Raw genomic sequence first — 16503 nt, 5'->3', positions numbered from 1 at the left:
CATGATGCATTACTGTGTCCGTTATCGCATAATTCACACTTTGGACACTTTTACTTTAATGGACATTAGATAGTATTAGATAGTATTTTATTCTGTGTTGTCATCATTCAAGTTGGATTTCAGCTTTAATGTATTTATTTATTTTTTTAACAAAGCAGCTGATATTGCCATAGAAACTAGTGGGCTGCCGACTTGCTTTCACCCCAAAATGGCGGAAACGCAGGGCTGCTGCTGGGCGCCGGTGTTGCAATGGAACGTTCTATTGAGTGTCACTTCTTGTTAGTGTATATTCATTGATGGCACTATCAAAGAGTCTAAAGAGGAAAGTTGTCAGCGAAATAGGGCATACAAAGTAGAATGGAAAGACAACTATGCGTTCATCCTAGTCCTACCTAGTTTTGTGAACGCAAAGCCGGTGTGTCTTATCTGCAATGAAGTTGTCACTGTTTGATACTACTTTGTATTTCAAAGAATATAACATCAACACCGGCCGTGAGCGGTGCGACAGGACACTACAAAAGATAATAGAACCCATTAAAATGATATTGTCTACACTGGACGCGGCGTGGAGCGACGCAACACATTCCCGACAGTAAACGGATTCCCCGTTCTATTTCTGATGTAGTCCAAGTGCTTTGCAACGGTCGGTTTGTCGCGTTCAGTGTAGACAGCTTTTAGCTGTTGTGGCGCGGCGCGTGTAGACACATTGATAATAGATTAGACGGCACCACGAGATGAAGATCTATTTCAGAACCAGCCGCTATTAAAATAATCTGGCTGCGGGCGCGGGCCAGATATTATTGCTGGTGGGCCAGTTTTAGCCCGCGGGCCGCCTATTGCCGACCACTGTTTTCTGGGTTAAATCTAATAGAAACAGCTCTTAAAGTATAGAGTACCTCAGAATGAAAAATGCCTAAAACAGTGGAAACAAACAACCAAACAAACATATTCCTTTGTGCCCGAAGAAAAGTCTTGAGGATGTAAAGCAACTGATTCCTTCTCTGACTTCTGATGGACAACATGAGAAAATGAACCAATATTACTTCATCTTTATTGCATCGCTGAGGATACAGAAACAAACAAGATAATGGCGCAGTGATGCACGACTGTCAAGACTTCATAATGACCGATATGACAGACTAAGTACATGTATAGCTGTTTCTATCCAAAGTTGTGAATTTACTCATGCACAAAACTGGAATATCGCATAAAACACTTGAATAAAGCAGCGTTTTCATCAGTGAGACGAAGAGAACAAAATGATCACTTCCTGATTAACTGACGGTAAACATCACTAAGAAAACTGTAAGTTGCTGCAGTAGAAGCCACTGTATATAATAATTTTTGTATATAATAAATTAATTGCACCTCAGAGCGTGCAGATGAAACACAAAAAAGTTGTCTTGCTTTTAGAGGAAGATGCTGCTGTTTGAGAATGCAGTCGTATAAGACGGTTCTGGGAGGGAATTATACCAAACCACTTTGACGACAGACTTTGGCTCAGAGATTACAGAATGACCAAACAGCTGCTGTGCAACAAGATCGATCCGCTGGTTAGTCCACTTATGCCGTCCCATCACAAAGTCACATGACTTTTTTGATGTGCATCGAGGAATTTATTCGGTAAATATGTTGCCATCATAGTTTATGCGCATGTTTTCATATCTGATAAAAAGTTTCAATTGAGCGCATACATTTAATGCACAACTTCGCATTTCCATGCAGGTTTTTTCCAATATTCCAAAAAATAGGTGGATGGAAACATATCCTATGAAAAACACAATGACCTGGCTTTTGACCTTACCATTCCTTTAGATGTGTAATTGTGTTTTAGAAAAAAACAGCTCTTGGTGTAAATCTATTACATGTACAGCATCTCCACACATCAGTCCCATGTTGACTGCATCATATCCTGAAACATCTGGACAAACCAGGGACTAGTGTGAGGATTCTATTTGTGGATTTCAGTTTGGCCTTCAACACCATAATCCTAAACCTCTTTCTGTCCAAATTAACCCACACTGTAAAAAAAAAAAAAAAAAAAAAAAAATGCCAGGAATTTACAGAATTAAAGAGTATTATTTTACAATAAATTACGGTAGCAGAAATTTACAGTGAAATGAATGCATGCTGGGTCATTTTCTTACAAATTACTGTTAATCAACAGCAAAATGATGCTGACATCACAGGAATTTACTGCTCTTGTTTTACTGTGAATTCACACAATAAAGTTGTCTTTAATCATACCACTATAAGAACTATAAGAACCAGACTGCCATCCGTATACAGGTTACAAAGAAGTGTATACTGGCGTCACGTCAATTACACTTTTTCCGTAAGTTTAATAGGGAAGGCGCATGATGTAGCGTAAGCTTTGTGAACAACAAGAGTTTTACACTTTCTGCGTACGTTGAATACGGAAGGCGGTCTGGTGGAAACTCGATACTTCATAACTTGTTTAAATATGGATATATTTTTTTACACCAAAGGCCTTTATTAACACTCCGGAGCCGTGTGGAGCACATATTTATGATGGATGGATGTGGATTGAAGCTTTTTCTTTAGCTCATACTCATTGAACCCTGTCGCTGCCATTATAAAGCCTGGATGTGTCAGGATATTATCGATTATGTTCATCAGGAACAAGAAAGTCATATACACCTAGGATAGCTTGAGGGTGAGTAAAAACTTGGGCTAATTTTAATTTGAAAGTGAACTAATCCTTTAATGTCCCCTCTTGGCAATAACCATGAGCAATACACAACAATATTTATACATTTATTTATTTATTTATTTATCACACCATACTTATTTACATTTCCTTGCATTTGTACATAATGTACCGGTACACACATATACTGCCTATTGTCGATTTTTGTAAATTTGTGTGTATGTATATTGTTATTTCCTGTTTACTTGTTCTATATTTATTATTTTTATTACCTGTGTCTTGTCACTGTCATTCTGTTTGTGCTGTGGAAGCTTCAGGAACAAATTCCTCATATGTGTAAACATACCTGGCAATAAAGCTCTTTCTGATTCTGACTTTACAACACTACTAAAAAAAGTTATTTAAATTCTCAATCAAAAGCTGTTCTTGCCGAGTGGTTGAGGTTTAGCTGGTTAGCAGGAACCAATTAACCTCTGCTAGTAGATGTCGTAACTACACTATATGGGTTCATCTTTCTCCATTGACGGCCATTCAAACAGTGTTTCCTGACTGAGATAGTTTGTTTTCTTGCGAGGACATCAGCCGATCAGTCGTGTCATGATGTCATTGTGCTGATTAGCCATTTCCTAATTAGTGAACATCGCTCTTTACAGTATGAGTACGAGTGTTCAGTCAATCGTTCAATCAGTGTTGTGATAGATCGACTCTTTTCTAGCAGAATCAGCTCTAAGACACTGATAAATGTGACTCTGTCTACTGGCGTTGAGTTCTGTGTAGATCTGATCCAGATTCTGACTGTTTGTCGCTGCAGAAGTAACATTTGTGTAATCGAGGTCTGTGTCGGCTGGTTCTGTGTTCACAGGTCTGTGAAACTCATTTTCTGCAGAAATATTATCACTTTGAGCTGTGTGTGAGTTCGGCAGGACAGTCGGGTTCCCTTCATCATATTCATTCTGTAAATGTGAAGAAGGAAATGATTGCTTCATCATTATTGAGCAAGAAAGTGAACCTTGACTATTACTTGAGAAGAACTACAGTTTATAATGATGGAAATGTTCAATGAAGATGATCCTGACACACCTCTGCTCCTTTTCTTAATGTCAAATGAAGCCCTTCGGTGAAGGAGGAGAACAGACCTGTGACAGATGAATGTTATTTAAGTTTCAAAACTTCTTCCAGTATCTGAATTCAGTTCTTCATGTCAGCTTGAATCCAGACATTGTGTCAACGTCTCAATTGTTTTATTTACACAGCAAGAATCGGACTAAAAAAAATCTGAACTTGAATCTAAATCTGAGTTTTAAGGACTATAAAGTGTCTACAGTGTCTGAATTCACTGGCGTAATGTAGATTTTATGTATCCATATATCATTCAAAAATATTACCACAAGTCTGCTTTTTCTTTCGTACGGCCACAATAAGCAATACAGCACTTATCAGGAGCAAAACCAAAACTCCTGTGATGATGATACCAAATGAACCTGAAAATACAAAAGACAAAATAAACTACTCAACTGGTTCACAGGATTAAATGAAAGAGGTTTACATGAGAGAAATATCAGCTGTGAGATGTGGAGAGGTGTTTACTTGTGTCAGGTGAAGTGATCTGAGTCAATGGACCTGATGAAACACATGTGCTTGTCATTAAAAATGAGTTGATAGTTAAAAAAAAAAAAATGATTCAAATACGAATTTAGGCCACACTACTATAGTTCAATTAGCAGAAGTCACATGAATCACTTACCCTGTTTAACCTTCAACAAAATCTCTGAATAGACATCAGTAAAAGGCAAAGTCCTCTTCACAGCACACCAGTATTGTCCTTCATCCTCTGTTCTCAGATCAGTGATGGTGACGGTGAAAACTCTGTTCGTCGTGTCGTCAGTCAGAGAGAATCTCTCGTCTTTAGCTGGAGATCCTGATTTAACCATGATGATTTTAAATCCAAAGCTACACTCGCCTTTACAAAAATACTTTGAATTTGATTCATATCTAGATTCATATGAGCATCTGATCTCAACTCTCTCTCCTCTGTATCCTATAATTGTCTCTGAAGCTCCTACAACAACAGCTGAAAACACAAATATCATTAGCCATGATTAGCATATTTACTGTATTAAAAAATACTGCTGTAAAAATACAAGACCAGTGAAAATCAGAGAAGTGTAAAACAGTCACACATACAAATCTTGAACTCACCGATACGAATCCAGGACCAGAGAAGAAGAATAAAGCTCCACATGGTGAAGCTTTACGGCACTTTTTGACTACATAAAATCCTTGAACATTGAAAAACAACTCTATCTTCCGTACTGACACAAAGTATGGTGCAATGCTTAACTTCTACTTCCCTTCATTTCCACATCCATCACTACACCAGGTCCTTACTGTGCATTTCAAAACAATATAACCGCAGCTTCAGATCATAACATTGTATATTATAGTGTTGTCATGTTTTCATGTGGCTCAGAGAGTATTTGGACACTTTAAAATGTGTGAATGTTATCGCATTGGATAAAATATCAAACAGACTCTGCAGGATCTTTTCTCTAACTCATCATGTTTGCCCGATGTCATTTAATCAGTTTCTTGAGGAAAAAAAAAAGCAAATTGGTTTGATATTTTATTATCTAATGCAGTGACAATCAATCATTTTAAATTGTGCCTTTAATTTAGAATTGTATGATTTTAATTTTATGATCAAGCAACAAATAAGGCGCTGGACTAACCTGAAATTAATTTAGATCTCAGGAGAGACTCTTTCTTTTGCATCTCATAACTTTCTATTAATCCTGAAGACTTTGATCCTGGTGTGATAAGACACAGAAACTGGAGATAAAAAAATAAAAATAAAAAAAAAATACACAATAGCTGTTAAGCTTGAGTTAGTGAAGATTGTGTAGAAAAGAGGAAGACTCCTCTAGCCGACTCACCTGTAGAAAGACACAACTAGCTGTGTGTGTGTGTGTGTGTGTGTGATTAAAAGATATGGATAAGATAGAATCAACAATAGAACAAACAATACAGATCAGAACATGAGATAGAAAGAAAGAACGTACAAACCACAGACTGAAAGTTACAATAAACCAATGATTAAAAGTATGAATGGTGGAATGAATGAACATATAATGACAGAATACATGTCAGAATTAATGAACAAATGACAGAGAGAAAAAATATACATTACGAACCACTGAATGAATGAAGGAATGAACAAATAATTGGAAAATAGAAACTGAAACTGAATGGTGTAATGAGCAAATAGACAGAAAAAAGACAGGATGAATGAATAACAAACATGACTGAGTGAAGGAACAAATGATTGAGAGACAGAATAAACAACAGACAGAATGAACAAGTGGAATGAGTGAACAAATGACAGAATAAACCTCAGAATGATAGAATGAACAACAAACTATAGACAGTACGAACAACAGACTGAACAAAGACAGAATAACCAATAAAAGAATCAACCATAGAAGACCGTACGACACACAGACAGTATGAAAGATAAACAAAACGAATGATAGAATGAACTGTACCAAGAACAGACATAATATTAAAGCTGCAAGCAGCGATGAAAGGGCCCTCGCACCCGTGCCACTGCCACCTGGTGGCTTTAGTAAAACAGAGCACGGTGGGCAATATGCATTTAAGTATATCAATATAGGAGGACTACGTCAGTCATTTGTATTTGCCACACTTCCTGCTACCAGCTTCGGAGCGGGATTCGAGGTTAAGCGTATCCCATCATGCATTATGTTCGGGAACTCACATGCCCAGAAATCGCGAGATGTCAAGGAAAACATTCGACTGCAAGTTAAAATAATTACATATTACATATAATTTGGTAGTAAAATATAAAGTGTTGCACATTTTATTGATGCAAAGATGAGTAGGCTATGTGTATTTTGCACATCATTTGCAACTGCTTTTTATCACTTAAAGAAGCACCATAATTTTAAAATTGTGTCTTCTGTTAGTTACATAGCGACCACTGAACAGACATTTAGAAGTGTATTTTAAAATGCAAAGTATTGAAAATAGTTTTTTTTTTTTTTTTTTTTTTTTTTTTTAAAGCTGTAAACACTTGCATTTTGAGCAAGACTATAAGTGTGTCCCATCGGGTAATCAAAAGCTCTACACACACTTGCAGTCTTCACGCCCACTTGAACACTTGAGCCAAATACAGGAAATACATCATGTAAGTAGACAAGTGCAAAGACCGCAAGTGTGGCTATTTGGACAGAGCAATTGTATGCCTGAGTTATAACAACTTCCTGTCTCGTGGCGTTAATCGCATACATTAGCGTTTAGCCAAGGCCAGGACTCTTATCACACGTGAAGTTTGGGGCAGATCGGACATTGTATGCCTGAGTTACAACAGTTTCCTGTTTCATGGCGAAACAGACTTTGTCAGCCCAAGCTTTACTTGCATCCGAGCTTTATAATGGCAGTGATAGGGTTCAATGAGTATGAGCTGAAGAAAGTGCTTCCATCCACATCCATCCATCATAAATATGTTCTCCACACGGCTCTGAGGGGTTAATAAAGTCCTTCTGAAGTGAAACGATGCATTCGTGTAAAAAAAAAAAAAAAAAATCCATATTTAACAAGTCAAATATCGAGCTACCTCCAGACCGCCTTCCGTATACAGGTTACAAAGAAAGTGTAAACTGGTGTCGCGTCAATTACACTTTTTCTGTAACTTTAATAGGGAAGGCGCATGACGTAGCGTAAGCTTTGTGAACGGCAAGAGTTTTACACTTTCTGCGTATGTTGAATACGGAAGGCGGTCTGGTGGAAAGTCGATACTTCATAACTTGTTTAAATATGGATATATTTTTTTACACAAATGCATCACTTTGCTTCAGAAGGCCTTTATTAACCTTCCGGAGCCATGTGGAGCACATATTTATGAGGGATGTGGATTGAAGCTTTTTCTTTAGCTCATCCTCATTGAACCCTATCACTGCCATTATAAAGCTTGGATGCGTCAGGATATTTATTAATATTTCTTCGATTATGTTCATCAGGAACAAGAAAGTCATATACACCTAGAATGGCTTGAGGGTGAGTAAAGCTTGGGCTAATTTTCATTTGAAAGTGAACTAATCCTTTAATGTCCCCTCTAGGCAATAACCATGAGTAATACACAACATTATTTATTTATTTATTTATTTATCACACCATACTTATTTACATTTCCTTGCATTTGTACATAACATACCGGTACACACATATACCGTCTATTGTCGATTTTTGTAAATTTGTATTTTTAAATGTTTATATGTATATATAACCCCTCTACCCAGGTCCTACTCAACACACTCTGGCTAAAGGCTAAAGGCTGCAACCTCTAGCGTCAGTCGCTAGAGCATCTCTTGAGATCAGAGGACTGAGGTTGACTCGCACAGTGACTACTAGCTGGCCTCCGTTATATTGTTATTTCCTATTTACTTGTTCTATATTTATTATTTGTATTACCTGTGTCTTGTCACTGTCATTCTGTTTGTGCTGTGGAAGCTTCAGGAACAAATTCCTCATATGTGTAAACATACCTGGCAATAAAGCTCTTTCTGATTCTGACTTTACAACACTACTAAAAAAAGTTATTTAAATTCTCAATCAAAAGCTGTTCTTGCCGAGTGGTTGAGGTTTAGCTGGTTAGCAGGAACCAATTAACCTCTGCTGGTAGATGTCGTAACTACACTATATGGGTTCAACAGCATCTTTCTCCATTGACGGCCATTCAAACAGTGTTTCCTGACTGAGATAGTTTGTTTTCTTGCGAGGTCATCAGCCGATCAGTCGTGTCATGATGTCATTGTGCTGATTAGCCATTTCCTAATTAGTGAACATCGCTCTTTACAGTATGAGTACGAGTGTTCAGTCAATCGTTCAATCAGTGTTGTGATAGATCGACTCTTTTCTAGCAGAATCAGCTCTAAGACACTGATAAATGTGACTCTGTTTACTAGCGTTGAGTTCTGTGTAGATCTGATCCAGATTCTGACTGTTTGTCGCTGCAGAAGTAACATTTGTGTAATCGAGGTCTGTGTCGGCTGGTTCTGTGTTCACAGGTCTGTGAAACTCATTTTCTGCAGAAATATTATCACTTTGAGCTGTGTGTGAGTTCGGCAGGACAGTCGGGTTCCCTTCATCATATTCATTCTGTAAATGTGAAGAAGGAAATGATTGCTTCATCATTATTGAGCAAGAAAGTGAACCTTGACTATTACTTGAGAAGAACTACAGTTTATAATGATGGAAATGTTCAATGAAGATGATCCTGACTCACCTCTGCTCCTTTTCTTAATGTCAAATGAAGCCCTTCGGTGAAGGAGGAGAACAGACCTGTGACAGATGAATGTTATTTAAGTTTCAAAACTTCTTCCAGTATCTGAATTCAGTTCTTCATGTCAGCTTGAATCCAGACATTGTGTCAACGTCTCAATTGTTTTATTTACACAGCAAGAATCGGACTAAAAAAAATCTGAACTTGAATCTGAATCTGAGTTTTAAGGACTATAAAGTGTCTAGAGTGTCTGAATTCACTGGCGTAATGTAGATTTTATGTATCCATATATCATTCAAAAATATTACCACAAGTCTGCTTTTTCTTTCGTACGGCCACAATAAGCAATACAGCACTTATCAGGAGCAAAACCAAAACTCCTGTGATGATGATACCAAATGAACCTGAAAATACAAAAGACAAAATAAACTACTTAACTGGTTCACAGGATTAAATGAAAGAGGTTTACATGAGAGAAATATCAGCTGTGAGATGTGGAGAGGTGTTTACTTGTGTCAGGTGAAGTGGTTTGAGTCAATGAACCTGATGAAACACATGTGCTTGTCATTAAAAATGAGTTGTTAAAAAAAAAAAAAAAAAAATTCAAATACGAATTTAGGCCACACTACTATAGTTCAATTAGCAGAAGTCACATGAATCACTTACCCTGTTTAACCTTCAACAAAATCTCTGAATAGACATCAGTTAAAGACAAAGTCCTCTCCACAGCACACCAGTATTTGCCTTCATCCTCGGTTCTCAGATCAGTGATGGTGACGGTGAAAACTCTGTTCGTCGTGTTGTCAGTCAGGGAGAATCTCTCGTCTTTAGCTGGAGATCCTGATTTAACCATGATGTTTTTAATTCCAATGATGCACTCCCCTTTACAAAAATACTTTGAATTTGATTCATATCTAGATTCATATGAGCATCTGATCTCAACTCTCTCTCCTCTGTATCCTATAATTGTCTCTGAAGCTCCTACAACAACAGCTGAAAACACAAATATCATTAGCCATGATTAACATATTTATTGTATTAAGAAATACTGCTGTAAAAATACAAGACCAGTGAAAATCAGAAGTGTAAAACAGTCACACATACAAATCTTGAACTCACCGATACGAATCCAGGACCAGAGAAGAAGAATAAAGCTCCACATGGTGAAGCTTTACGGCACTTTTTGACTACATAAAATCCTTGAACATTGGAAAACAACTCTATCTTCCGTACTGACACAAAGTATGGTGCAATGCTTAACTTCCCTTCATTTCCCTTCATTTCCCCTCCTTACCTTCATTTCCACATCCATCACTACACCATGTCCTTACTGTGCATTTCAAAACAATATAACCACAGCTTCAGATCATAACATTGTATTTTATAGTGTTGTCATGTTTTCATGTGGCCTCAGAGAGTATTTGGACACTTTAAAATGTGTGAATGTTATTGCATTGGATAAAATATCAAACAGACTCTGCAGGATCTTTTCTCTTCACTAACTTAACTCATCATGTTTGCCCGATGTCGTTTAATCTGAAAAAATGGTTTGATGTTTTATTATCTAATGCAGTGACAATCAATCATTTTAAATTGTGCCTTTAATTAAAAATTGTATGATTTTAATTTTATGATAAAGCAACAAATAAGGTGCTGGACTAACCTGAAATTAATTTAGATCTCATGAGAGACTCTTTCTTTTGCATCTCGTGTATAACTGTTAACTATAAAGTTTCTCAAGTATAAATAAGCTGTGTGATCAGTGTATAATGAATACAGTGAAGTTGCAAAAAAAAAAAAAAAAAGCTCCAACCTTGATCAAACTCATCTGCCTATAACTTTCTATTAATCCTGAAGACCTTGATCCTGGTGTGATAAGACACAGATACTGGAGATAAAAAAATACACAATAGCTGTTAAGCGTGAGTGAAGATTGTGTAGAAAAGAGGAAGTCTCCTCTAGCCTACTCACCTGTAGAAAGACACAACTAGCTTTGTGTGTGTGTGTGTGTGTGTAATTAAAAGATATGGATAAGATAGAATGAACAATAGAATGACAGTTTAGAAGACATTTAGAAGTGTATTTTAAAATGCAAAGTATTGAAAATAATAATTAAAAAAAAGCTGTAAACGCTTGCATTTTTTGCAAGACTATAAGTGTGTCCCATCGGGTAATCAAAAATTCTACACACACTTGCAGTCTTCACACCTACTTGAAAGCTTGAGCCAAATACAGGAAATACATCATGTAAGTAGACAAGGGGTCAATTGCAAAGACAACAAGTTACAAGTTGTGTGTACAGAGTTACAACAACTTCCTGTTTCGTGGCGTTAATACTTTAGCGTTTAGCCAAGTGTTGCATGATTTAACATGTTTCTACCACGTTTGGTACTTCATGGCATATTTAAATGTGTTTCTGTGAGTGAATTGCCATTTCCTGTTTCCAGCAGGTGGTACTATGACTAACTGAATATTTGCATGTAAATGTCTTCAGGCCAGGACCCTTATCACACGTGAAGTTTGGGGCAGATCGGACATTGTATGCCTGAGTTACAACAGCTTCCTGTTTCATGGCGAAACATCGAATTTTGTCAGGCCGCCGCGGACACGCCCTTCAGAGAAAACTCTAGATCTTCGCAATTTAATGTCGCAAAGGCCTTTAGATTAGACTGACCAAATATGATGTTATTCTGATGAGTTCATTAAAGTACAATGTCTGGAAATGTCAAAAACTACCAAAATTTTGCTGGGAAAATTCTAAATATCGTAAGTCTCCTGTTGGGTTTATAGATTTTGCACTCTGGGACGTTTTTGTAGGTATTGGCTGTTACATGTGTGTACCGAATTTCATTCGTGAAATTTAGCGTGAAGGGCACTTAATTGAAATCTTTGTAGGTGGTGCTATCAAGCCATTTTGCCACACCTAATTCTGAAACCCATATCATATGTAAATTTTCACCACTTCTGATGCATGTGCAAAGTTGAGTTTTCAAGCATGTTTAGGCCCTCGAAATTGCGATTAGTTTCAGAGAAGAAGAATAATAGACCGAGCAATTACAATAGGGTCCTCACACCACCGGTGCTCTGCTCTAAATATGATGCACAGACAGACAGACGGATCACCCTGATCTCTTTTTTGGTCCAGTTCTGTGTTGTGACATTTGCAGGACTGTTCGTTCAATTTGAACTAAGTTAATTATATTGTATGAGTAGTTTTTTGTGTGGATAAATAAACATTCTCTTCCTGGTTTACTCTGGTACCTCTTGGTAATGATGTTGTGGGTCTCTATGGTTCACCTGTGCAGAGAAGGAACATGAAACTTTCAAGATTTGCTCCTTCAGCCATATGACTTAAGCATTCAGTCATCCCAGCTAACAGGGAACAGGTGAGGTTCTCTCAAAGTTATGAACAAACGTTCTTCCAGCAACATTAACAGAGTATTTCCTCAAAATTATCGGTCTTTAAAATTGTCCTTAAAGGGTTAGTTCACTCAAAAATGAAAATTCTGTCATTTATTACTCACCCTCATGCCGTTTTACGCCCGTAAGACCTGATTCGCTGATTCATAACGCTCTGAATCTTCCTGAAGCAGTGTTTTGAAATCGGCCATCACTAAATAAGTTTTTTTTTTTTTTTTTTTTTTTTTTTGGCGCACCAAAAATATTCTCGTCGCTTTATAATATTAATATTGAACCACTGTACTCACATGAACTGATTTAAATATGTTTTTAGTACCTTTATGGATCTTGACAGAGGAAATGTCATTGCTCCTTATGTAGGCCTCACTGAGCCATCGGATTTCAACAAAAATATCTTAATTTGTGTTCCGAAGATCAACGAAGGTCTTACGGGTGTAAAACGGCACGAGGGTGAGTAATTAATGACAGAATTTTCATTTTTGGGTGAACTAACCCTTTAATGTCAGCACACAAACATTATATATTGTTCATCTTAAGTTTTTTTTTTTTTTGAACATTTTAGTTTAAGGCTCATCTAACATTTTTAAATGCTTGTTTTTTACTTGTTTTAGAATGTTCACTTGTTTTAGAACGCTCAGAGAACATTCAAAAGTAATAATCCTATAATGTTTGCAAAATGTAACGTTCCATTAATGTTCACATAATAAAAAAGTACATTTTAAGACATTTTTCAGAGAACAGAAATAACGTTTTCATAACTTAGCAAAACTTTCTTATAACATATTTGTTAGCTGGGATGTGTGTGGGAAAAAAATAAAAAATAAAAAAAAAAATATATATATATATATATAGACCTTATTAATATTAATGAGCTCTCACCTCTTCTGACAGTTAGTTGTATTTGAGTATCAGGATCAGGCAGCAGTGTGTATAAGCCAGAATCATCTGAGATCTGTCCAAAGATGGCGGCGGTGAGAACGCACGCGGATGAGTTGTCTGGCCCACCTGTTGAATTCAGCGGTCTGAACCAGTTTCTCAAAGAAGAATCCATCAGGGGTGCGTTTCCCGAACAACGATGTAACTCGCTGCTGAACTACCATAGTACGATATCGTTGAACAAATCAACTAGCTAGTCACGACTGTTTCCCGAAACCGTATTGTCGCAAACCTGTCGTTCAACCACGTTGGTGAATGACGTCACGCAGGTGGTGAGTAATAACTTCTTTAAATGAATCCGTTTGAGATCGAATTAATGCTAGATTTTTTGCTATAAATTACGGACTTGGCATTAGAGGACTAATTCTCACTTTCCTCAGTTATTTTGCTTTATTTCCAGATTAAATCAAATGCTTGTTCTGACATACTAGAGCACGTATGCGCATGCGCACTCTCCAAAAACAGTGCTTTAAATCTTTTGACAAACTAAAACATATAAATGACATTTGTATGAAATAAAATATATACATTGTACTTAGTGTCAGCTTGCTTATTTTGCTCAAGATAACGATTTATTAAGTCCACATGTCATAAAAACAAGAAACTATGCTTCTAACTACAGCTCGAGAGCTGTCATTCCAACCACACAAGTTTGCGATGCAGTTTGCGAATGTTCGTTTGAACGATGGTTTTGGGAAACACCCAATTGTTGAACTATGTAAGTAACGACGGAACTTGCGATGCTAGATGGCTAACAATGTGTTACATGCCCCCGAACAAGGATGAGACTTTTACTGATGGTTTTATGATATTTAATCCTTTATGAACCTTAATCCATTCACCATATCACCAACGTAAGAGCTGAAATGTATATAAAACATGTAACTGATCAGCTAACATCGTTAATATACTGCTGTCTTACATTTGTGCAAAACGAACATATTAACAGACAAAATGCTCATATCTCAACTTATTTAACATACCCTTTGCCTCTTCGGAGGGGCTGCAAGTATGAATTTGACATTTACCATGGCTCCGTGTCGAAGTTATTGCCGTATTTGGGCTAACAAGCTATATACTATAAACTGCGCTAGCCAGGGCGCGCGCGCTTCCACAGGAAAACAAATGCGCGTAGCTTAAGACCGGAAGTCAACCATTTCACTACAGAAATTTCAAAATAAAAGACAATCACCTTTTCTATAACAAAATATACTTATGGTTATTTACACAATGCTTTTGGGAAACGCACCCCTAATCTGCCAAAGTACTTGCTGTCTCGTAGCCAGGTGGGTTTCTGACGTGAAAAGTCTTCTCCCTCATATTCCAATCACAGCACAACTAATGTAAAGTAGACAGTCTGGAAACGAAATTAAATGACTAACGTTAGATATTGAATCGTGATTTCTGTAAAATATCGACAGAAATAAGTAGCAGTAAATTACGTCCATAATCATGTTCCCTTTGTAGTTCATCAAGTGAAATGACAGTGGGCAAATTTACGATTATTAGTATTTAAGATGATTAGTAGCTGATTATTTGACTAGCAGTTAGCAACGCCTAGCAGTGACGTGACAGTATTGTGCTTTCCAAGCAATCGTCCTATTGTTGTTCAACTACTTAGTACAGTTTAACAGCAAAGACACCGTTCAAAATATGAACTGTTCAACCAAAAAGTCTGACTGATTCATTTTATTCAGCGTGACATGTCATTTCACATTTCAATGTGATATACACATTAATGTTTTAATATTATTTAATAGGCTTTCATGGTTAACAATATAATAATAGTTAAATAAATGTTTTGCTGTGGTATTTACTGATCTGTTCAGATGCTGCCTCCCTAACTGAGATCCTAATTTTATGTGCAATAAATTATGTTTTAAAAAAAGTATTTTATTTGTAGATTAAGTAGTAGTAATGCATTTTTAAGCATTACTTAAACTATAATTACCAAGTAGTTTAGTAGTTGTTTAGTAGTTTTATTAGTAGATTAAGTAGTAGTATAGTGTAGCAGAAATGCATTAAGCATTACTTGAACTATAATTACCAAACTGCAGTTTCAAAGCAGTTTCCCCAACACTTATGCAGACAGTTTTGAAGTTAGTCTGAAATCAAGATGCTATTGTTTTATTGTAAAGCGATCTCTACAACTCACCTGTACAGATGAAGAAACAGAAGACTCTTGCTTTCCACATTCTGAATGGTTTTAACCGTTTTTGTTGTTCTGCAAAGTATAAAACCGTGTCTGTCTGTCAGTCTTTCTGTCACTTCCTTGTTTCTATTTGGGACCGTTTCTCAACCCCAAAACAAGACGTTAGCTGTACAAAGGCAGTTCAACTGAGATTTCTCAATGTAATCAACTTCCCACTTTTCACCAGTATAAAAGACCTCCAAAGGTTGCAGTCCTCTCTTTTCTGTATTATAATTGATTGAACAGGGACAAACATTTAAACAAAATTAGGAAAGTCCATTTTACACTTATAAAGATGCTCCAAAAAAAAAAAAAAAATAATAAAAAAAGTAATAAAAAATCTTCTCAAAGTTCTAATTTTCATAAGGTAATAATATATTGTATTTCATACTTTATTGATAAGAAGTGTGTTGCACATTGAGTGGTTTAATCGCTCGTGACCAGCAGAGGGCCCCAAATAAAAACTAACTGTGCAGACTGACACTGCAAAACATTTCCTTCATCAGTATTTATGTCTTGTTTTCCAGTAGACTACTACGGAGCCCCGGACATGACATGCAGGAAAAAAATAGTAGGCTAAATCGTGCGCATAATTTATATTTCGTTCCCTCGATTTACTAAATCGTGCGCACGATTTACTAAAACGTGTAGTAAATCGAGCTAACGAATTAGTAAATCGTGCACATGATGTAATTTTTTTTTCTTGAATGTCATGTGCGGGGCTCCGTAGACTACTTTTTTGAAGCAAAATTGCATAATCTAATCAAACTTGTTTTCAGTGAAACAACATGGGAAGGGTTATGTATGTTTATTAGATGGTGAGACAAAAATACCAATGCAAATGCAGCAAAGTGAAGATGATAAACACAACAGAGATTATTATTACCTTATAATAATTACTGCTTCACAAAACTATACTGAGACAAATGTGAATGATTTCTGTATTATATTTAATAACTAAAATACCATCTCAAGATACTTTTTTTT

At 36.6% G+C, this 16503-nt stretch overlaps 4 protein-coding genes and 1 long non-coding RNA gene across 12 annotated transcripts in view; 1 reads left to right on the top strand and 4 right to left on the bottom strand.

The window, feature by feature from the left end:
• LOC127523958 (transcription initiation factor TFIID subunit 1-like) overlaps positions 1 to 16503 on the bottom strand; it is an 86268-nt gene that overhangs the window by 14933 nt on the left and 54832 nt on the right. The window lies entirely within an intron of this gene.
• The window catches only part of LOC127523967 (CMRF35-like molecule 5), a 67819-nt gene that overhangs the window by 5385 nt on the left and 45931 nt on the right, over positions 1 to 16503 (bottom strand). The window lies entirely within an intron of this gene.
• LOC127523943 (B-cell receptor CD22-like) overlaps positions 1 to 16503 on the top strand; it is an 80390-nt gene that overhangs the window by 44390 nt on the left and 19497 nt on the right. The gene's annotated exons all lie outside the window — the stretch shown is intronic.
• LOC127523966 (CMRF35-like molecule 1) lies at positions 2780 to 5020 on the bottom strand. The gene is made up of 6 exons (XM_051915217.1): positions 4871 to 5020; positions 4416 to 4742; positions 4259 to 4291; positions 4057 to 4152; positions 3752 to 3807; positions 2780 to 3624 (listed from the first exon to the last, which is right to left on the bottom strand). The coding sequence occupies exons 1-6, from the start codon at positions 4911 to 4913 to the stop codon at positions 3352 to 3354; spliced, it is 828 nt and encodes a 275-aa protein (XP_051771177.1). The 5' UTR covers positions 4914 to 5020; the 3' UTR covers positions 2780 to 3351.
• LOC127523972 (uncharacterized) lies at positions 7833 to 16166 on the bottom strand. 7 transcript variants are annotated; one of them, XR_007932981.1, is made up of 8 exons: positions 15481 to 16166; positions 13269 to 14682; positions 10074 to 12266; positions 9636 to 9962; positions 9480 to 9512; positions 9278 to 9373; positions 8973 to 9028; positions 7833 to 8845 (listed from the first exon to the last, which is right to left on the bottom strand). It is a non-coding gene; the product is annotated as an uncharacterized LOC127523972 (long non-coding RNA). The 7 variants fall into 7 exon arrangements; XR_007932976.1 differs by having other exon boundaries at positions 10089 to 12266; positions 15481 to 16156; XR_007932978.1 differs by having other exon boundaries at positions 9636 to 12266; positions 13269 to 13394; positions 14575 to 14682; positions 15481 to 16148.

This window comes from Ctenopharyngodon idella, chromosome 12 (assembly GCF_019924925.1).
Source record: "Ctenopharyngodon idella isolate HZGC_01 chromosome 12, HZGC01, whole genome shotgun sequence".
Lineage (NCBI taxonomy): Eukaryota > Metazoa > Chordata > Actinopteri > Cypriniformes > Xenocyprididae > Ctenopharyngodon > Ctenopharyngodon idella.
Note: the sequence above shows the minus strand (reverse complement) of the source record. Positions and strands in the feature narration are given on the sequence as shown.

What these genes read in the sequence shown, in the direction of transcription:
- LOC127523966 (XM_051915217.1), bottom strand. Translation starts at nt 4,913, where the DNA reads ATGTGGAGCTTTATTCTTCTTCTCTGGTCCTGGATTCGTATCG. An exon ending in CTGGTCCTGGATTCGTATCG is followed by an intron (nt 4,743 to 4,870) that starts GTGAGTTCAAGA and finishes TTGTGTTTTCAG; the next exon opens with CTGTTGTTGTAGGAGCTTCA. An exon ending in AAAGAAAAAGCAGACTTGTG is followed by an intron (nt 3,808 to 4,056) that starts GTAATATTTTTG and finishes CATCTGTCACAG; the next exon opens with GTCTGTTCTCCTCCTTCACC.